This window comes from Microchirus variegatus, assembly GCF_963457635.1.
Source record: "Microchirus variegatus genome assembly, chromosome: 11".
NCBI lineage: Eukaryota > Metazoa > Chordata > Actinopteri > Pleuronectiformes > Soleidae > Microchirus > Microchirus variegatus.
Genome location: NC_139812.1, coordinates 21,647,667 through 21,668,323, shown reverse-complemented (window position 1 = coordinate 21,668,323; position 20,657 = coordinate 21,647,667). Strand labels below are relative to the sequence as shown.

The 20,657-nt window shown below is 39.8% G+C and overlaps 3 protein-coding genes across 3 annotated transcripts; 1 reads left to right on the top strand and 2 right to left on the bottom strand.

Moving 5' to 3' along the window:
* Positions 1-7,377: 7,377 nt before the first annotated feature.
* Positions 7,378-8,813, bottom strand: mzt1 (mitotic spindle organizing protein 1; the record flags this gene model as incomplete). The annotated part of the gene is made up of 3 exons (XM_083898209.1): positions 7,378-7,466; positions 7,961-8,106; positions 8,762-8,813. 3 exons carry the CDS (start codon positions 8,811-8,813, stop codon positions 7,443-7,445), a joined length of 222 nt encoding a protein of 73 aa, XP_083754335.1. The 3' UTR covers positions 7,378-7,442.
* Positions 8,814-9,485: 672 nt separating this feature from the next.
* On the top strand, positions 9,486-12,691 carry bora (bora aurora kinase A activator; the record flags this gene model as incomplete). The annotated part of the gene is made up of 11 exons (XM_083897428.1): positions 9,486-9,635; positions 9,732-9,838; positions 10,049-10,094; positions 10,205-10,268; positions 10,366-10,410; positions 10,497-10,553; positions 10,644-10,888; positions 11,022-11,187; positions 11,272-11,834; positions 11,922-12,062; positions 12,671-12,691. The coding sequence occupies 11 exons, from the start codon at positions 9,486-9,488 to the stop codon at positions 12,689-12,691; spliced, it is 1,605 nt and encodes a 534-aa protein (XP_083753554.1).
* Positions 12,692-13,663: 972 nt separating this feature from the next.
* Positions 13,664-20,563, bottom strand: dis3 (DIS3 exosome endoribonuclease and 3'-5' exoribonuclease). Its single transcript, XM_083897215.1, has 21 exons — positions 20,337-20,563; positions 19,850-20,007; positions 19,470-19,666; positions 19,289-19,362; positions 18,968-19,135; positions 18,679-18,843; positions 18,457-18,570; positions 18,169-18,306; positions 17,843-17,989; positions 17,644-17,760; positions 17,446-17,547; positions 17,260-17,324; positions 17,074-17,158; positions 16,840-16,967; positions 16,582-16,668; positions 16,025-16,181; positions 15,349-15,563; positions 14,574-14,742; positions 14,328-14,486; positions 14,133-14,255; positions 13,664-13,774 (listed from the first exon to the last, which is right to left on the bottom strand). The coding sequence occupies exons 1-21, from the start codon at positions 20,553-20,555 to the stop codon at positions 13,706-13,708; spliced, it is 2,856 nt and encodes a 951-aa protein (XP_083753341.1). The 5' UTR covers positions 20,556-20,563; the 3' UTR covers positions 13,664-13,705.
* Between the last annotated feature and the right edge of the window lie 94 nt (positions 20,564-20,657).

The window sequence follows — 20,657 nt, the reverse complement described above, 5'->3', positions numbered from 1 at the left end:
TGAGCTGAGGAATTTTTGACCAGAGTGTAAAAGATTCATCAATTAGAGTCACATAATCTCTCACTCCATCTTAATCTAATCTGAATATACCAGTGTGTGTTGTGTATGTGAGGAAGAGGAGCAAATGATCTTATTGGGAATAAATCTGCCTCTCTTCTCGGCTGAACAATTAATCACAATTTGATCTAAATACAGCGATACAGCGATATACTATAACATTTCTTAAAGCCAAAATGTGTCTCAAAATATGATTTTAGATGAATAATGGTCTTGGTTTTTACACGTCACAATCTACAGACTGAAGAAAACATCTCACAGATATCAGCACAAATATCACTGCTGTTCAAAATTTCAAATTAAACACGCTAAATCTGGTGTTTTTTTCTCACTAAAAGTGTTAATACACCATTTTAACGTGCAGTAAATTGTAAATAACGGCCAGATATTGAAAGTTATTCTGGAAAAATGGGCAAACGCACCTTTTTATGGTTAAAATACACAAAAAAAAGTTCAGACAGACATTTTAGGCTTAGACTCAAATCATATCGCAATCACAATGTATGTCAAAAATAATCACAATTAGCTATTTGTTCAAAATCAATCAGAACGAAACTCTTGAGAACCACTGCCTTAGAGAATGTGTCGATCTACAATCCCTCAGATATGTCAAGAAAAATCAAGGATTCACTGCTAAAGCTTACTTTTTCCCACTATACACTCTTAGAAATAAGGGTTCCAAAAGGGTCCTTCTACAAGGGCTGAGGTTCTACCTGGAACCATTTGCTTCTGAAAAACACATTTGCTTCTTGGTAACACTAATGATTCCAGTAAGAACCATTTTGATCCGGAGAACCCTTTAAAAGCCCTTTCCTGAATAAAGGGTTTTAAAAGGGTTCTTGGTGGAACTCTCCAAAAGGGTTCCAGGTGGAACCTCTATAAAAAGGTTCTACCTGGAGCCAAAAAGTGTTCTCCTATGAGGACAAGCTGAAGAACCTTATATGGTTCTACTTAGCACTTTTATTTCTAAGAGTGTAATATAACTATCTGAGACACAAAGATACAAAATCTGGCTTTTTTTCTTTTCCCCATTTTGACAATCGCTCACATTCATGTTGCCACACAGTGCCACTGTGAGCCAAAGAGACACAGATAATGCTCGTGCTTGCGTCCCTGTTTGACAGCCAAGCTCCGACCGGCCTTTTCCACATGTCTGATTTGGCCGGCGAGCACGAGGGAAACGTGTAGGTGGGGTTTAGATCGGCCCGATGAAGTGTAAATACCACTCAATCTGTTCTCATTAGACGAGTAAAAACATACGAATCACTTCTTCTTCGCCTCTATTAAAAATGCCCCAGGGTCCCTGCTGCGTAAGTGTGTGTGTGTGTGTGTGTGAGACATAGAGAAAGGGGGGGGGGGGTCAGAGAATGATGTTTTGGCATTTGAGAGGATCTGAAATGCCACCACCATCAACGCCGCTTAATTCTCACAAACACACTCTTAATCTGAACAGACAATCCGTTCCGACAGCCACTGTTATGATTCAAATCAACTTAGAGTGAAGGCTGTGTGTGTGTGTGTGTGTGTGAGTGTGAGTGTTTGTCATTGTGTTTTGGTATGTGATTAGACGTCTTTGTGTGTGTGTGTGTGTGCTCATCTCTATCTCCCTGTGTGTGTGTGAGAGAGACCAAGATATCACACATCCATTCCACATCTCCCCCCCCCCCCCTATGATAATGTGGATTGATTATGGATATGATAATGAGAGGCCAGCCACGGCGTCGCGACCTTCACAAGGTCTAATTGAAACAAGCGTTGGTCCTCCGAAGCACTTATCAAGTCACACAGCACATCATTAATCACGCGGAATACAAGCTGTCACTGCAACACACACACACACACTTTTTTTTTGTTTTTCTAACACACACACTCATTCTCTGTCTCCACACACACACACACACAGACACACAATGCAAGCTGTCACTACAATATGCCTGGTATTGTCTTCTTTTAAAGGCGAGTGGACAGCTCGTCCACCCTCCGTCTCTATCTCCTACAAGAAAAGTTAAGGCACAAACAGGCTGTTGGGGAGTTGAACCTTCTGATGAAAACACACACACACAACTGAGGAAAAGAAGGAAAAGAAAGAAAGCAGTGAGGGAATGTTAAAACAATTCAAACTAACACGAGCAGCTGCTCACTGCGTCCCCCCAAAAAACTGGCCTCAAATTGAATTAGCCCAAGTTGTTTTACTACCTGCTTTTTATTAGAAGACAATTTACACAACCAAATCTGATTCCAATGTCTGATTACGGCGGCATATGGCGCTCACCTGTTAAACACAACATGCTCGGCACGCCGGCTTAACGCCTCGCCGAGCCACCCGAGTAAACTAATAAGCCCAATATCATATTAGTCATTACATAGTCCAACACACAAAATTCCAATCTGATAAAAAGGTGGTTTCATTATCATCATCAAAGGGGGAAAACACAAGGGAGTTTTTGCGTGCGTGTCGATGCCATCCCCAACTTTGTTAATTGTTATTCAATTAACTGCGTTTGTTAATGAAACCAATTAATGGCCTTAAAACAAGCAGGGTGATATACGATTATTATGCATCTATGCATAGACGGCTAATTACATCTGTAAATCAATCAATTCCACATTAATCGGCTTGGAAATCGTCCAAAAACAACAAAGTCACCAAAAGACTTTGGAAGTTTTTTTTCCTTAAACATATTTTGATTGCCATGCCATTATCCCGTGTAATGATTGTTAACGATCCTGTAAGGAGTTTATGATCCAATTTCCTATGCTCTGACTTTAATTGGGGAACTAAATAGTATAATCTTACAGTATAAAAGTGAGGCCCCGTATTTAATCAAGGTTGTGTTGGGAGTGGAGCTGGAACAAGGTCACAAAACTCCTCTTACTTAGGGGCAGTTAGTGAGGCTTGTTGACAGGTTCAATCAGTTACAGATATATTCATAAATCCGTCTCTCTCTCCCCGTGTCACACACACTTAATGAGCTTAATGAGTATGATCTCTTCTCAAGGAGTGTTTAATCTTCTCTCACTGCATTTGGAAACCAGTCAGACTCCTTCACTTATCATCCCTGTGCTGACATTGTGTGGTCGTCTGTGTGTGAGGGGGCACTCAGAGGGGGGGGGGGGGGACCCTAACTCCATAAGAAAACGCCTTATATCAGTGTAATCAGTTATATTTAAGTTAAACATTAGAGGGTGAGAGAAACTTGGAAACAGGCAAATGTGGCTCTGAACTGTTGCCTCATGCACCTGACAAAGCATTTGGAGGAAAATCCTTTTGTAAAGAGGTGATAAAGGGCATTCAGGGGGCATCATACATACATACATACATACATACATATATATATACATACATATATACACGTATACATACGTATACATATATACATACATATATACACACATATATACATATATACACACATATATACATATATACACACATATATACATACATATATACATATACATATACATATACACATATATATATATATATGCATATAAATATACACAGTATGTAAGTACATAAAGTACTGTGCACGTATACATATGTATACATACATATATACATACATATATACACATATACATATGTATACATACATATATACATATACATATATATATACATAATATACACATATATATACACATACATATATACACATACATGTACATATATATATATATATATATATATATATATACATACATATAAATATACACAGTATGTAAGTACATAAAGTACTGTGCAAATGTCTTAGGCCACCATTAGATGTGTTTCTTTATAACAAAGCTGTAATGAGCAGAGTTGGAAAGTAATGGATTACATTTACTCATGTTTTTTGTGTACTTATACTTTTTAAAAGTCATTTTTAAAATGTGTAATTTTACTCTTCATTAAGTATGGGTGTTTTTTTGGAAGCACTGTACTTCGGTAAGTTTTAAATCATGTTACTGAGTAAAAAAAATAAAAGTAAATAAAAGTTGGCCTGAATAAAATAAATAAAGACATAATAAAGATTTTCCAGAAACTCTCGCAGTGAATGATGAGGACAGGTGAGGACAGGTGAGCGATGACGACAGGTGAACTGGAGCTAATTAAAGAGTGAGAAAGTGAAAGCATTCGTGACCTTGACCCATTTTGACTGATACATGATGTGAATTTGTCAGCACTTTAATTTGTAAAAGTTTGCCTTTAATTAAAGAAACAATTCACGTGAGATTTGTCCTTTTTGCACGACACAAGAAAGAACTTTGTTAAAGAAGTGACAAAGTAACTTTTACTCTGCTACAAAGCTACTTTTTTTGTAATTTTTACTTTAACTTGAGTACATTTTCAGACCAGTACTTTTACATGTATAATTATTATTTTTTTTTAATCAAAATAGTGGTACTTTTCTTAAATAGTCACAAAACACAAGCTTCTACAAGTATTTAGTGTGACTCTTACATTTGAACAATACTCCAACTACATACATATATATACGTATATACACATATATATACGTATATACACATATATATACGTATATACACATAACTACATACATACACATATATACATACATATATACACATATATATGTATATATGATTTAATGTCCACCAATATCTGCTGTGAGATTTTGACAGACATAAAAACAACAATGACTGTAAAGACACAGTAGTAAGTAAAACATTGCGTTGATATACTGTATGTAAATATTGTAATATACACTTTAGTTGACCGTTAAAAAATGATAATTAAATTCTTTCTTAATATGTTTGAAATCAATAAATCAATCACATTGTACTCACCCTCCCTTGCATGCAGATGAGCAGAATCTGGAGGCTCAGGCTGTGTGACCTTCCGTAACGGAGCAGCAAAGCTTCAACATCAGACGACATCATTATTATTTTAGCAGAACAATTTTTCTTCGCGTGACATTTTTGGGTGAGGCCCCCGACAACTTATTTGCAAATGGTAAAAAAATGTAATTCAGTAACGACGCGTTCAGACCGCTCCCTGACACTTGAAATTTGGGTCAGGTACTTTTTTTCTTTTGATTGTTCGTCGAGATGTTTTTACACCTTGATTGGAGTCCGTGTGCAGCTGACCTGATTTATATTTATATGGGAGGCAAACATCCGTCTATATATGTATCCACACAGCTCCTTAAAGGCGTCCAGGGTTGGTCAGGTGGTTGTTTTCCCCCCTTTTTAGTAAATTTTCTCCTGCTCCTGTGTTGTCAATATTTTCCTATCAAGTGTATATATTGAAGTTGTTTTCATGAGACAATATGGGTGTTAAATTAGTTTTGATCAAACATCAACAGATCCTTTACATAAAAACAACAAACTTCTAATCAGTCCGGTCTAATTATTATATCCACCACACACCTGAACCATAATTGCAACACAGAGATCAGATCTTTCACTTTTCTAAATGAGACTGCCCTCATTTATCAGCTGGCCTGGATAATTATCAGACGTACAAACACAAACACCTTCAGAAGTTCTGACGAGGACCTGCTTGCCTCTTCAGTTTACAGTCATGTGACCTGACCAGTGCCCTAGTTGAGCACCTCTTAGATGTTTATGCATATGTGGACGCTAATCTCTCAGTCAGGACTATGGGATTTGGGAATATTTTGTTTTAACAGAGATCAAAGTAGCCGCTTTGGATCGGGAGAAAACCCTTCAAACACATCAAACGAGAGAGCGGTGCGTCCCGAATCTCACACCCACAGTAGCCAATCAAGCCGTGCATAACTCTTTCCCTTTGTAAAAAGAAAAGGGGATTCTCAATGTGGGTCTCCCACATCAACATCTCACGCAGCTCGCCCCCCCATGGAGGCCAGAGGTTGTTTGGGCTTATTGCGCTATCAAGGAGAGCCACTGCACCGTATCCGTATGCCTCTCTTACTCGGGCTGACACGATGCTGGTATTGAGGAACAAGAGAAACACTGTGTTAAGAGATCAAAGCAGCGGCACAGAGATTTAGACTCGCAGGCTGTCAGTCAAGATGGCGAGACAAAGCAGGAGGAGACAGAAGTGCTTACGCGCACACACTCTCCTGCTCACTCTGTGGTGTGCCTGCGAGGGGTGAGGCGTTACTCTCAGACAGCTTGGGGGGGCTACTCATTTGTAGACATCTGTACACCTTAACTCACACACACACACAGGGACACACACACACTAACCACTCATACAGGCCTGTGTGGATGAGAGGTGGCTTCTACCTTATATTGGCCTGTGGAGGAATGTTCCGTTCTGTGCTCTCAGCATTTTCCCTCGTCTAGAAAGATGAATAGAGTTACTTTACAGACAGTGGAGAAACAAAAACAATGCTGCGGCGAGATACATGATTTAGAGGCTTCATATCTGGTTGAACAAAGATGGCTTTATTTTGTCAAGTTTGCAATATAACCTCAGTTTTTTTTTTTTTTTTTTTAAGGATTTCGGAGCAATCCTGCTGTAATGAATGACCTCTGTTTATGTCGTCTCTTTCGTGAGGTATGTTAGCTGTGGGTGTGATCACTCCTGCACGGTCTGTTTTTGTACTGTGCGATTGCCCACCTCTTCATGTGCTCCTTTCACCTAGTATGACAGGAAATATTGTTTCCTTTGTAAAATGCCTGGGATGTTTCTAATAACAAGGGACCAGAAGGAGTATCACTCTGGAAATGCTTCTCAAATGGGATCAAGAGAGGACAAAAAGGGAGATATATTTATACTTAAAATTTGATTTTAAAGTCCTAACACCTACCAAAAATAATTGCATTTAAATTAATTGATGAATCAAGACAAACTTGCACAGTTGGACACCAACAACTAATGAAGACCTTCAGCAGTTTCCTCCAGACTAAAATAAGGATGACATCACCACCTTGTGGCTGTTGACTGCAACTTTTTTTTATTTAAATCTTTTGGTTCCATCAATGACGGAATGAATGGACAACAAAAAAATAGTGTCATCTAATCCAAAATGAATACAAAAACTCTCAAATTATAGACAAAAAGGGTAAAAAAAAAAAACATCATTATGAAAAGTTCCACACAAGTTCAAAAAATAAATTAAGGCAGGATGACACCACTGATACGACTGTGAAGTTACAGTGTTGGGGGAAACTTTAAACAAGTCTAAATTTGAGACAAAAATACTCTGTTCACATTCATGTTTGGAGACAACTTGCGTTTGGAAGGAAGACCTGGATCAATACTGCGTCACAAAAACTCAGGCTTTAGAGTCAATTAGGCAGAATAGGAACACGTTTGTCATGGAGTTGGCAAAGGGGTGAAGAGCCTGCCAACACAAACACAAATCTGACTGTGGCTGTGGAGGCCAACGTTAGTACAGATCCCCGGATCGTTTTAAGTCCCACACTGAGGTGATTGGATTTCACTTTCAGTTTGTGGTGTTTTCAGAAGCCTGTAAGAAAAACAAAACAAAACAATAAACGGAGTAGTAGTGACACCAAAACAAATATGAAGGACTCACACAAGCTCTATGAAACAACAGGATATTGCTCTTTTTTAATAGCAAATTGACTTTGACAGAAATCAAAATGTTCCTTCCATGACTGACTCACAATCCATGTCATGTTTGTCTGTTTGTGAGTAGCATTACTCAAAAAGGAACATTATTATTATACATTATTACAATTAGGAGGTGATTCATATACAGACACATAGTAAGATATATTATTTTGATTGACACTGTGGGAAACTGAGTGGCCTTAGTGGAGGATTCCTCCACTTTACTTTATGTATATACTTTTAATTATTTATTTCTCTATTCTTATTGCTGTTCATGTGTAACTGCAACACCTGATTTGACTGACCATATATTATTTGTTTTTCTCCCCAAACGATACACTATAATATACCTATGGTTATAATGTGACATACTGTATTGTTCTGTACCTTGAGGGACTCTGAGGCTTTACGCAGCTCTTTGATGACAGAGGACAGGGCCTCAGGGTTGATGCCTTGTTCACACAGTCTCACACATATAGACAGAGACTCCATGTCCAGACCAGTATTCAGCAACCTGGAGATCTCCAGCAGCACTTTGGGAAGAAAAACATCACACGTTATTAATGTAGTCTTTATTAAAGACTCAATAGAAAGTCCAAAGCGCAATAAACAACAATCGATAACGTAAACATTTAGAATAGTGAACAGTTTGAAAAGTCAGTCACTTTCACTTGTACACAAACATGACTATACAGTCTGGATATAAACCCGACAGAGATACATATTAAAGTGTTTTCTGAAGCAGTCCACTAGATGGCGCCAAGTGCTCACTCTCATCATTGAAGCTGTAGTGTGAATATTGCGATCATAAATTACTTCACAACTACTTAGTATATCGCAATATCGTGGTGATATCGTATTGTGACTTAAATATCGCGATGATGTCGTATCGTGGTGTCACTAGCGATAAATTGATAAATGCAATATCTTATTATGACATAGGTTTAACTAGCATCATACAAGTTTGGCAGTACAAGACGCAGTGTCATGGAAAGATATTTAATATCTCAATATCGTATTTTTAAGTAAAATATTATTTTAAAGCCAGTAGTATATTAAAACCGCAGATTAAAGTATGGACTGATGTACGTTTAGCATAACGGTGAACGTACACAACATTGTTTATTTTGCAACTGAATGGTACGTTATTTTACATATTTATCCCATAAAATAAGAATACATTATTACCGTCCATTGTCTCCCGGACTGCATTTAGGTTGCTATTTGCTGCACTTGCCATGTTTTCAATGAGTAGTTAGCCAAGGCTAACTAGCGGGTGGCTAACAAAAACGACTTAATGAGGTCTCGAACTCAATATAAGCCAAATACGTTATTGAACTGAGTTCAACTAGACCTAAAATGGATCATATCCCCTATACGATATGCTTTCTAAATGTTATAAATAAAGAAAACAACAATATCAGAGTAGCCGCTATTCTAGTCTTGTCTGCTAAACTCAATAGCGGAACTGGTAAATGTAGAGGAAGTGACGACATTGTGATTTTCTGCGCTGATTGGTTGCGAAGAACTTCCGGTGGCATTTCTATTGGCTAGCTGGGCCTTTGGGGTGAAATTGAAATCAACGTTTGGGCGACTCGCCGTCGTCTCTTCCACTTGTTGTCTGAGTCCTAAATCAATGTTGTGTTTTTAACCTCGTCTCTACAGCCTCGACTTTAACAGCAGTCCGTAAGTACTAACTACGAAACGTAGTGAACACGTTACGTATACATCATGTATTTGTCGTTTAATGCGTGTGTGTAGCATAGCGCTGTTGCTACTTACCATAGAAACAGGGAGGTCGTGAAGCTAAACATGCCAAACTAACGAACCGCAGGCTGTAGTCCGAGTTATTTTCTTTGTTTTATTAGCTTTATTGATGAATTTTACTCTTCCCTTCGTGTTCTCAGATAGTATGGGGGACCATTTTGAGCTACAGATCACACCAGAGACTCCAGGCAGACCTTCCATAAGAAACCCATTCGAAAGTCCTAATGACTACCACCACCTCCGTGAACCTCTGGGGCCCAGTCCGTCTGTCTTCAAGTCCATGTCCTCTAAAGTTGTAAGTCTGACAGCATCACATACTTCACTATGCTGTACACCTTCTACAGAAGCATGTGATCTTTCATTCACTTCCTTATCTCTGTGCTGCCTGTAGACTCCAGCCAAGTTTAACTGGTCTATTGAAGAAATGGCCAGTCTGCTCCCAGCACACATTGATCCAGAGGAAATCCAGCGACAGTCTCTTTACCTCAGCCAGACGAGGCATGTACTGAAACACAAGTTGCATATTTTTTCAAATGAACAGGCAATATATGTTTGTCACCAGAATAAAGTGATATGGAATATATACTAAATAATTGCAGACTATACAAACATACGAGAGGCAACGAAGCTCATTCTTTGGCAATACATTTGGAAAGGAAGTTAAAAACGGATTTTAAATGATGAATCCCTTCTTTTTTTAACACCTAGGACTGATTCTGACATTGAGGAAAAGCGTCAGAATGCTATTGAGCAGGTATGGGATTCTATTTAAATTTAACCATAATGTTTAATGACAGACTCATAAGAATATGAATGTCAAAGAATTATTTTGTAATTGTTTGATTTGTGTATTTTGCGATGAAGTTTTTCACCAAAGGAGCCATCGTGCCGTCACCCTGGGCAGCGCCAGACCTCCGTAAAGCTAAAGGTAATGTATATTATTATTATTATTGTTGAACTCCTGTTAAGTCATGTATTTTCCTCTTTTTTTACTAAGTGTTTTGTGTCGTTACCGTTTCATGTAGGTTTCACGCCTGCAGTGTTTGCAGAAGAGCAGAAAAAAACGTCAGGTTGGTGTGAAAACAGTGCTCCCTCCTTTTCTTCTCTCGTTCATTGTTTTCAAACCTGTCATGACCTCACTTGTTTTTCCTCACAGTTGCTTGTCAGACGACTCTTTCATTACCTCTGGCTTTTGATTTGGAGAAAGTACTCGGTAAGTCTCGAATAATCACCAGCGCAGTTGCACTATGAAGTGAACGTGTCATCACGTTCTGTGTTTTTTTTTTTTTTTTTCTCTCTTCAGGTGAACATTACCGCAACGAGGAAGCGGGCGACGCCGTGCAGGAGAGCCTCAGCTCCTCCTCCCTCAGACGAAAGCTCTTCCTCGATGGCCGGGGAAGTTACAGCGGCTCTGACAGCTCCAGCCCACCGAGCCCAGAGAGAAGCCATGTCCGGGGAGAGAAAGCTGCAGCTGAGGGAGAAGAAGCCATATCGTCTATTTTTTCCTCCCCTTTACCCAGTGGCGTTTCGGCTCCTACTCCCTCCACGGTAAGTGTAGCGTTTTATCACAATATATGAACTTTGTTTTACACTGTGTAAAATTTAGCAACAAATAACAACTTCACATGCAACATTTTAAGTGTTTTTCCTCAAACCTGTCCTTGCATCGTCTCATCTCTAGGGTCAGTTCTCGTCCAGTCCCATCCAGCACGGCCGCCGCTTCAGAGACTGCAGCCTGGGCAGCATCCCCAGCCCTTTGTTCCCCGACAGGTCGTCTCCTGCAGGCCTGGTCTCCCCCACGATTTCTCCTATTGTTGCTCATGCAGAACGCACACCCATCGGCTCAGGTAGAATATTTGATTTCACTTTTCTTTTACCATACTGTGGTGGTGATGATTGCTAATTTTCTCTCCAACCGTTTGTTTCTTAAGCTGAGAGGAAGCAGCCAAACAATGTGACTCCGCACGGTGCTCCTCTGGACGGCGACGTCACTTCTTGCAACGAGAGTCCGTTTGTCGAGGGCTGCTCTCCCATTCGTAACTGCTCTCCACACCACCTCCACTGCCACAATGACCACCAGCACGACATCAGAACCAAACCCAGGGCCAGAGTCCGCTGCTGGGCCTCGCCTCCCCTCATCTCCCCCATCCTCAACCCTAAGCTCCAAGACCATCAGGAGTCTGATGACCAACTCCCATTTTCCTCTCCTTCACTCCCCTCGATGGAGCTAGATCCACTGTCGCCTCTGGCTCAGGACATTCAGCCGACTGATGATGAGAGAACTGATCCTGCTGATCCTGTGAAAATGGAGGAAGAAGACGGGGATACCGGGATAGAGAGGAGGCTGGAGGAAGAGTACGAAGAGGAAGCCGGGGGGCTTTCGGGACATCTGACCAGCTCTCGTATGGTCAACGTATCCGTAACGGAGAGCTCTCACATGTTCGTATCTCTTTTGACAGAGGGGAGCAGCATACGCTACGATTCCAGCATGCAGGTTCGTGTAAACGCCGGTGACGCGTACAGTTTCTGTCGCCGTGTAATTAAATGTTCCTAACGCTAGCTGTTTCTGGGGTTTGTTCAGGTGGACAGTGGCTACAACACTACCTCAGCAGGCACTGGCAGTCTTATCGACGGCCTCGGCACAGACTGTCACAGCAAAGAGTCCTTCAGTTCAAACCTGGCAGAGGAAGCCTTCCCACTCAATAAACACACTAAGATGAAGGTACTTTTTAAGCCTTAACGAACATTAATAGCATATATACAAGCTGTGATAGGCAAGAATAACATTGAGCAATAATTCTATTATAACTTGACGTCGACTGAAATTAGTTTTTCTATGGCTACTGCTGAAATCAAGGTAGCAGATACAGTTGGCTTATATAGTAATTGGTAATTGGTCTATCTCTTTTTTTAACGTTGCAGTACATAGGATCACTGGAGAGGTAGTTTTGTTGAGTTTCATCTCTAGGTTATTAAAATAATTGTGTTTAAATCACGGCTCTCTATCCTGAGCTTCTCTAATCAGTCGAGCACAGATGAAAAAAACATTTCTTATATCAGATTCTGAGTTGATCTCTATTTTGCCTCCATTTTAGTGACTTTATTGGCTAATTCATGTAATTTTGTTATTAACTTCAATGTTAACATGTGTCAAATTACTTAAGATGAACTTGTGATTGTGTAAAATAATTATGAACACAAGTAATGTACTGTTCAATCACTAATCCTTTGTGTTTATATCATTCCTGCCAACTATAGCTTTAATGTCTTTAACAACAATGTACATGTCAGTTTAAATTAAAACTAAATATGTTTTTTTTTCTCTTCCAGGTATTTTATCCCCACCACTAAACCACCTGAAAGGGGATATTGAAAGGATATACCTCCTCCAGTTTAAGCATTGCGATTATTATAATTTTGCAATCAAATACAACGTTTACACTTGAATTTATGTCAAATCACTAAGTGGTCGAAATGCTCACGTCAATCATGGACAAAAGTAATGAGGTTTTCAAGTGGTTTTAAGTTCTTTTTAAGGTGTTTTTTTGTCTGGTTTTCCTGACTGAAGGCAAATGTTTTACCACATTGTTTTATCACAGGTTCAAAAGGGAGAAGATTGACATAATCCCATTATATATGACTTAAAACCTATTTAACCAGTGTGGTGATGGGGAAGGGAATAATCAGTTCTGTATCACATTTGCACATCGTTCTCCTCCTCTATGAAAGCTGTTTGATGATGCTAACGCCATCACTTTCAAATGAATTTGGTGCTGACTTAACTTTAAGATGACATAAAAATATGTACTGTATTTGTTTTTATAAAACTTTTGACAGATTTTTTTTTTCCTTTTATTGAAAGAGTCAGAATTGTTCAAACTCAGGATTACTTGTGGATCTTGCATAGATTGTTAGAATATTTATTTTTGAATGATGCCACTTAAAAGCAGACTGAGCCGAATGTTTTACCAGGTTTTTCTCTCACACTTGAGCAATGGCTTCATTGTCGCATTTATGTCGCATTAAATCAACTCTTAATTCTTTGTCTGACTTGAGGACACTGTTGATTGTGAGCTGGATAAATCAGATATGAGATATTATCTGCATTATTTTGGTTCTTGAAATGTGAAAACATTTTACATTTAAGCAAATTTTACACAAAACGAATACAAAAAAAGCACTTTAATAATTTAGTGCATTTCCAGTGTGACATTCAACGCATCCAAACATATCAACACGTGGATTAAATCATAAACATACCACATATTTGTGGTTTTATCTGTTTAAAATTGTTATTTCTGTCAATTCATCAAAGAGGCTCAACCTGCTCTTGTACAGTCTTGTGTGGAGTATTGTGCTGAAGGATCAACTGTCGATCTTTGCTTTCTTAGCTGGTGGTTCAACATCTGGGGCTGGAACGCTCACACCAGGGATCTAAAGTAAAGACAAATTAAAGCAAAATAGATGCATTTACCTAATAGACACACAAACCTTCCTTTTAAAACAACTTCAAGTACTGCAACTGATCCTATAGGCACAAAATGGTGGAAGGGAAGTTCCTTTAGTTTGAATGAAAAATTTAAAACATAACCATAATGTCACCTTGGTTGACATCAAATTCAAGGACTTTCCAGGACCAATTTCCTCAAATTTAAGGACAGAATGTGCCGACACAGTTTAAGATGACCTAAAATATCAACTTTAAACTCCTCCTTGCACAAAACTGAGGCTCTTTCAATGGCCCTCGTCTATTTCTGGGGGTTTGATTTTCAAAAAGTTTAGTGCATCTTACCACAGGGTCGATCAGCGCCATGCGGATCTTCTGGTGCTGAATATTAGAGGCGTCTAAGCTGATGGTGACCTTCACCTTGTCAAATATGTTGAAGGAGTGTTGTTCTACGGTCAGAGTTGGTCCCTAAATACAGAGAAGAGACCGTTTTATAAACAGTGACAAATTAAATGAATTAATTTCAGTGTGTTCATGTACCTCTTCGTCGAAAACGAGGTTCGGACCGGTTTTGTCTTTGCCGTCAAAGAAGACGGTTCCTTCCAGGCCGAACTTTGGGATGAGCACAATGATGGCGTTCTTCCTCACAAAGAGAACGAATCCCTCTTCGTTGAGGATTCCTCGGTTCTTGAAGAACAACTGCAAAGACATCATTGGTATTAAAATCACAGGGGAGGTTTCTCCGTTCTAAATGAAAGCAGCGCGTTCGTCCAGTTTGTGTTTTACCTGTGTGTGGAAGGCCACAGACGACCTCTGAGCGTACTGAGACATCTTGTGTCTGTAGTTGAGGTTGTTGCTGAGAGCCGACTGCTTGTGTTTGTCCATCAAATCTGGGTAAGTGCTGTCTGCTCCTATGGCCACTGCCAGCAGACGGTGCACTATTATATCTGCGTACCTGGTAAACATAGTAAAACAAAACTTAAACCAAACAAGCCGTTGATGAAAAAAACATGGTCACACTTAAAAGAAGTTAAGATTAAAAGCAAGTTATGACATCAAAATACCCAAGTACTAATGAGAATTTAGCCAAATCTAATCCTGTATGTATATACACACACACATATATATACACACACATGTATATATACACATGTGTATATATACACATGTGTATATATATATCCACACACATGCATATATATACATACATATACATATTTGTATATAATATACATATATATACACACACACACACATATATATACGTGTATACATAGCACGTCTTGATTTGGGCAATTTCGCCCTGCAAACCATTATAAGTACACATGGAAACTGGTTTTTCAAAATAAAACACACTAATATCGACATTTAACTGATTTCAATTAACTATATATATATATATATATATTCTCTGTGACTCTGTGTGAGTAAAACATTAATCTCGCTCTCAATTCCACTCCCAAGACACATTTCCCAGCAGTTAATGCAGCGCCTACACATAAACGGTAAACCTGCCACCTGCCATCTTTCATGAAATGAATTCAAATGTCTGTTCCCATACCTCCTGATAGGTGAGGTGAAATGTGTATAAATGGGTGAGGCGAGGCCATAGTGGTGGAAATCACTGTCCATGCCAGAGCAGAAATAGACGGCCTGCATCATGCAGCGAGTGGCCAAGATCCGCAGGAGCGTGTTAAAGTACGGGAATCCGTCCACTTTGGCCATATCCAGGGAGTCGGCCAGTGCTTTGGCAGAATCTGTGTGGATCTCCACATCCTGGTAAAATGTGGAAACAAACGTTAGGACTCTTGAAATCAATTATTAGACATTATTCACATTGTTAACCCTCCTAATATCCTTGAAATTTACGAGGTTTAATTGAAGTGTTTTATTTCCAGCTCATGTTGGACACAGGGTTCCCACACCTTGGCGGACATCAAATTCAAAGACTTTTCAAGGACTTTCCAGGACCAATTCCCTCAATGTCAAATGTTAATCGATTCATCTGTCGATTATTTTCTGTCACTTTCAATGACTCATGTCTATTTAGAGTGATGTCTTTTTCAAATTCACAAACTTTTCAAGGACCCGTGGGAACCCTGTGGACATCTGAAGATAATAACATACGAGAAAAAACATCCTGTTCTGAAATTTTGCTAAACAAACAAACAAAAAAAGCATTTCACTTTAAAGCCAGCACAGTTATTTTTCCCACAGAAGCATCTGCCTTCACTCACTTTGGACTTTGCAGCTTTGAGCAGAATGTCGTAATTGGACGGAGGCGGAGCTGGATGTTTTCTCAGCATAGCGCACTCTGGAAATTCGTCGTAAATCTTCTGGGCAACTGAAATGTTGGCCAGCAACATGAACTCCTCCACCATAGAGTTCGTCTCCCTACCAGCCAAGAGAGGAGATTATTTATTTATATTCCATACGCACGTCCTAAATACACAGGCACACTAAAAATAAGTATATCATAAATAAAGAAGAAGCTTTTATATACACATATATATATATGTATATATGTGTGTGTATGTGTATATATATATATATATATATATATATATGTGTGTGTATATACTGTATATACACACATATATACTGTATATACATACATACATATATATATATGCACACACACATATATACATATATGTAAATATGTGTGTATATATGTATACATATTCTCTCACAGACACACACACACAGTATATACATACATATATATGTATACACAGAGAAACAGCATTTCAAAAAAGGATTCTGCAGAATGCACCTTTTTGAAGTTACCTACATGAGTTCTTTGGTCTGGAGGTCAATGGGGTCGTGGGTTTCGCTGTCGATGTGAAAGCGGACCTCTAAGGACGACAGCGTCAGCGCGCTGAAAGACATGAAATCAGTGAAGACAAGTTAGTTTGACAGTATTGTGTGTAGACTAATAAAAACACAGTCCAGCAGAATGTTCTTCTCTAAGTATTGGACTGTACTCTCACACATTTTTAATATATGGCATATTCTTCTGCTTCTACTGATCTTAAGCGCTTGTCCATACCCTTTCTCTATCCTCCCCCTCTTCAGGATTTTGGCCAGTTTGTTCAGACCCCGCAGGCTCTTGGTCGTGTCGTCATTCTTGGTGACGTCGTCGATTCTCATCTGGGCCTCGGCGTATGTCAGAGACGCCTGAAAACAAGGGAAAATGATGATGACGTGCAGCCCAGAAAACAACATCTGCCTAAAAGGTCTGACACAATGCGTGTGGTTATTTAAATGCATGCCGGCACTGTACCTTAGAATTAATTACACTTTTTGTGAAGCGTGTCTTTAGTATTTCAGCTTTGTGGTTAATTTCCCAGATACAGGAGAACGCGAGCCTTGTGACAAACAAGAGACCAGAATCAAACAAAGACATTTCACTGCAGAACCATGGTGATTATACATGACTTATGAAAAACTGGGATCAGTCCTCACTCACCTCTCCACGTTGGAGCGCAAAGAACAAAGATTGGAGCTGAGCAACTCAGGAACCATGTCTATCCTCTGTTGGAAACAACAGTAAAAGATGTGTTTTAGCTTCGTGGAGCCAAAAATGATCACACAATGATCAACAGTGCAGAGCAAAGACGACATGTCGGCCCTTTGTGTGTTTCTCAGTCAGTACCTTGCCACACAAGTAGACAGTGGTGCCACGGTTGGCAGCTTCTTTGTCCATTGCGTTGCCAGGTCTGATAAAGTGAGTGACATCAGCGATGTGGACCCCCACCTATACCAAAAAAAGAAGAAGAAGAAATTCCAGGAGACTTGCATAACATGTAAACATTTACTACAGTTGTGTATGTTTTTTTTAAAGACTGTGTACCTCTAGGTTTCCATTTTCCAGCTCTCTGCAGTGCAGGGCGTCGTCTATATCTGTACATCCTGGAGGATCAACGCTGCACACAGTCAGATGCCTCAGGTCTTCCCTCTTCGCCATGTCCTGTACCGCACAAACAGATTCATATACTGTGCACTCTGACTGACCTTTAGTGGGACTAAAATACATCTCTGTGTGCCGTTACCTCTGGAGTAATGGCCCACGGCATCTTGGGGAGGAAACTGAGCACAGCCTGAGAGAACGCCTGGTGGGGGACATCATGCTCTAGTAGCAGCACCTCCTGCTCTGTCTCCTTCTCCCCTGCTCCACCCAGGCTCCGTACAAAATGGCCCTAAAAATAAGAACAATAGGATTTCTCTCCATGGGCAAACTTTGCTTTTGTTTTGTGCTTATTATCACATGTAATCATGGACAAATGCAGTTTAATGTAAGCAAGAAAACACATTTCCTGTCCATCTCATGGTAGGATATCAGTGTTTCAAAGATTTGCTGGTCTGATGATGAACTCACGTTTGGGTATCTGGAGTCTTTGGGCCAGCCGTCAATGGCCACCATGATCCTTTGACCTGCCAGTGTTGAGGACTGACGTGTTTCAATGCGAATACGTGGGATTCGGCGGTCTGCTGGGGTGAAGAGATGGCGAGTGGACTGAACATGAGAGAAAAGACAAGGTCGGTGCTGAGGATATGAGATGTCTCCATCAACTTAGAACCCATCGCAGGTTTAAGTAAGTCATGCAAACCGATTTGAGAATAGTTTTTAATCTTTAAACCAAGAAAAAACCAAGTTTATACTCACTTCCTTAATTTGGGAGATATTGAGCATGCCACAAAAAGGCCTCCAGTTCCTTTTGATGATTCCCACCACTTTCCCTGTAGGTTTCCTGGCTGCTTCAGCTGCTGATATCTTCAACTGTCACAGGAACACAGAGATAATCAGGGATGCACACACACCCACACACAACAAAAACAACAATACAGCCAAAGACAAACACTTTTATTAACGCAAAACAAAACTCACAGCTTTCTCCTCCTCGCCTTCTTCAACATCGTCATCTTTTGCTGCGCCTTCATCCTGCAACACGACTGAGGAGGGCGCCACCCACTCATTTCGTGGCAAAAGCTGCACAGCAACCACATCTTGGTGCACTGCTCTGTTGAGGTTCTGAAGACCCTGAATGAGAACCTGAGAGCAAGCAGAGGGGACAATACTGCTTCACTCACTGCCAATTAATCTGGAGTTAATCCACCAATCAGTGGATAAATTACATCCTCAACACAACATGTCAAATTTTCAACCAGATACAGACCTCTGTGCCGTCTTCCCCCTCTCCCTGAACAAACACTGCTGCTTCCAGATAGTTGTCCCTGCTTGCTCTAAAGGTTCCCTGGAGGAAGGAGCCGCTCTTAATTCCTGACTGAATCCTGGATAGAGGCAGATGCTCTGGATATAACAGCTTACTACTGGTGATTTCATTCTGCGGGAGGAAAGGAACAGAAATCAATGGAAAGAGAAAAGAGTTTGGGTCTGAAAGTGAAAATGTTATTAACTGGAGATATAGATACAATTCTAAAACTAAAAGTAGTTTTACTCTCTGCAGTTTAATTGCTTAAAATTGTAGACATTTTACCTTGTCATTATTGGACAATGCCAAACGATCCACAAGCTCAGGGTTTGCAATCAGACTCTTGATGTACTCCTCAACTAGAAGGTAAGTGAAAAGAAGCTTGTGACAAAGAGGTGAACACAACTAATGCTGTATGAAAACATAGATTTGTATTGACAAATTACAAATCTGTGAAACGAATTACATCTGTACACCAGCAGGCCGCTCTCCTCTGCCTTCTGCTTGTTCCCATGGTCATTGGTAAGAAGAACCACCCGCAGACCGTCTGTGTCCGCCTCAAACCTCTTCAAGTGTTGACTGTACCACTTGGCTGCAACGCGGATTGCGCGGTCATTGCGATCGTTGGCACTCTCCCCTGGTTCACGTTCAATAAACGTGTCTCTGGATTAAGTCAAAAATGTATATCTTTGAGTGGAGAAGAATACGAGTCGTACCTTGGCACTTTACTATTATTTATAATATTATTTTACTTTATTTATTTATTACATTCATATACAATTCAAATGTTATGACTGTGCAGTCGAGTTGTTGTGATCCAGGAAAAAATCAGTGGCGTCACTGTACCTGTGGTGTTCATTGGTAAAGGTGTAGAAGTTTTTCTCTTTCTCATGTATGATGTCCTTCAGACGTTTATAGATTGGAGCACTGCGGTGACGAACTTCCTGTAGTACAGTCTGCAGGACAATCACGTTTCGAATCACAGGATCCTCCAACACATCAATCTGTGGAACACAGGAAACGGTCACACACAATCCACAATATATACAAAATGAAAATAAAATCAAGCTTTTATATACAGTGTGTTTAACAAATTTATTAGACCACCACCCAACGTAAGGTTTATGCCACATCTGCCCTAATACACCACTATGTAGAATTTCTTTAACCAAAATGATACACAATCCAACCAATAATATACATTTAATTATAAAACTCATGGTTAGTGGATCTTGTGTGTTGTGAAAATGACTGAGGAACAAACTGGAGTTGTTTGGTGTGTTTTGAAAAAAAAATATATAATGACTTTGATGTTTTTTTCTTTAGTTTTTACCTGATGTAGAACCACGTTCGTGTCAGGGACCAGATAATGAGGATAAGAGCACAGGTTGCTCTCCATGCACGCGTCTTTCAGCAGCTCCGTGGACTCCTGCTTGCACTCAGTGCAAACTTCGCTCCCGCACCAAATGTCGTCTCTCAAATAATGCTCACGCACTATTTTCACCACCCCACCCGAGCGCGTTTTCTTGACGAAGGTTTTAGACTTCAACATTGTGACGAAAATCCTGTTAAAAGTCAGGGGAAAAAAAGATGTTTAGGGACCGAGTTAAAAACACCTAGCTGCCCATGTGTAAACTAACTCAGTGGGCCGACA

What these genes read in the sequence shown, in the direction of transcription:
- dis3 (XM_083897215.1), bottom strand. Translation starts at nt 20,555, where the DNA reads ATGTTGAAGTCTAAAACCTTCGTCAAGAAAACGCGCTCGGGTGGGGTG. An exon ending in TGGAAAATGGAAACCTAGAG is followed by an intron (nt 17,548 to 17,643) that starts GTACACAGTCTT and finishes TTTTTGGTATAG; the next exon opens with GTGGGGGTCCACATCGCTGA. An exon ending in TGGCGCTGATCGACCCTGTG is followed by an intron (nt 13,775 to 14,132) that starts GTAAGATGCACT and finishes TCTTTACTTTAG; the next exon opens with ATCCCTGGTGTGAGCGTTCC.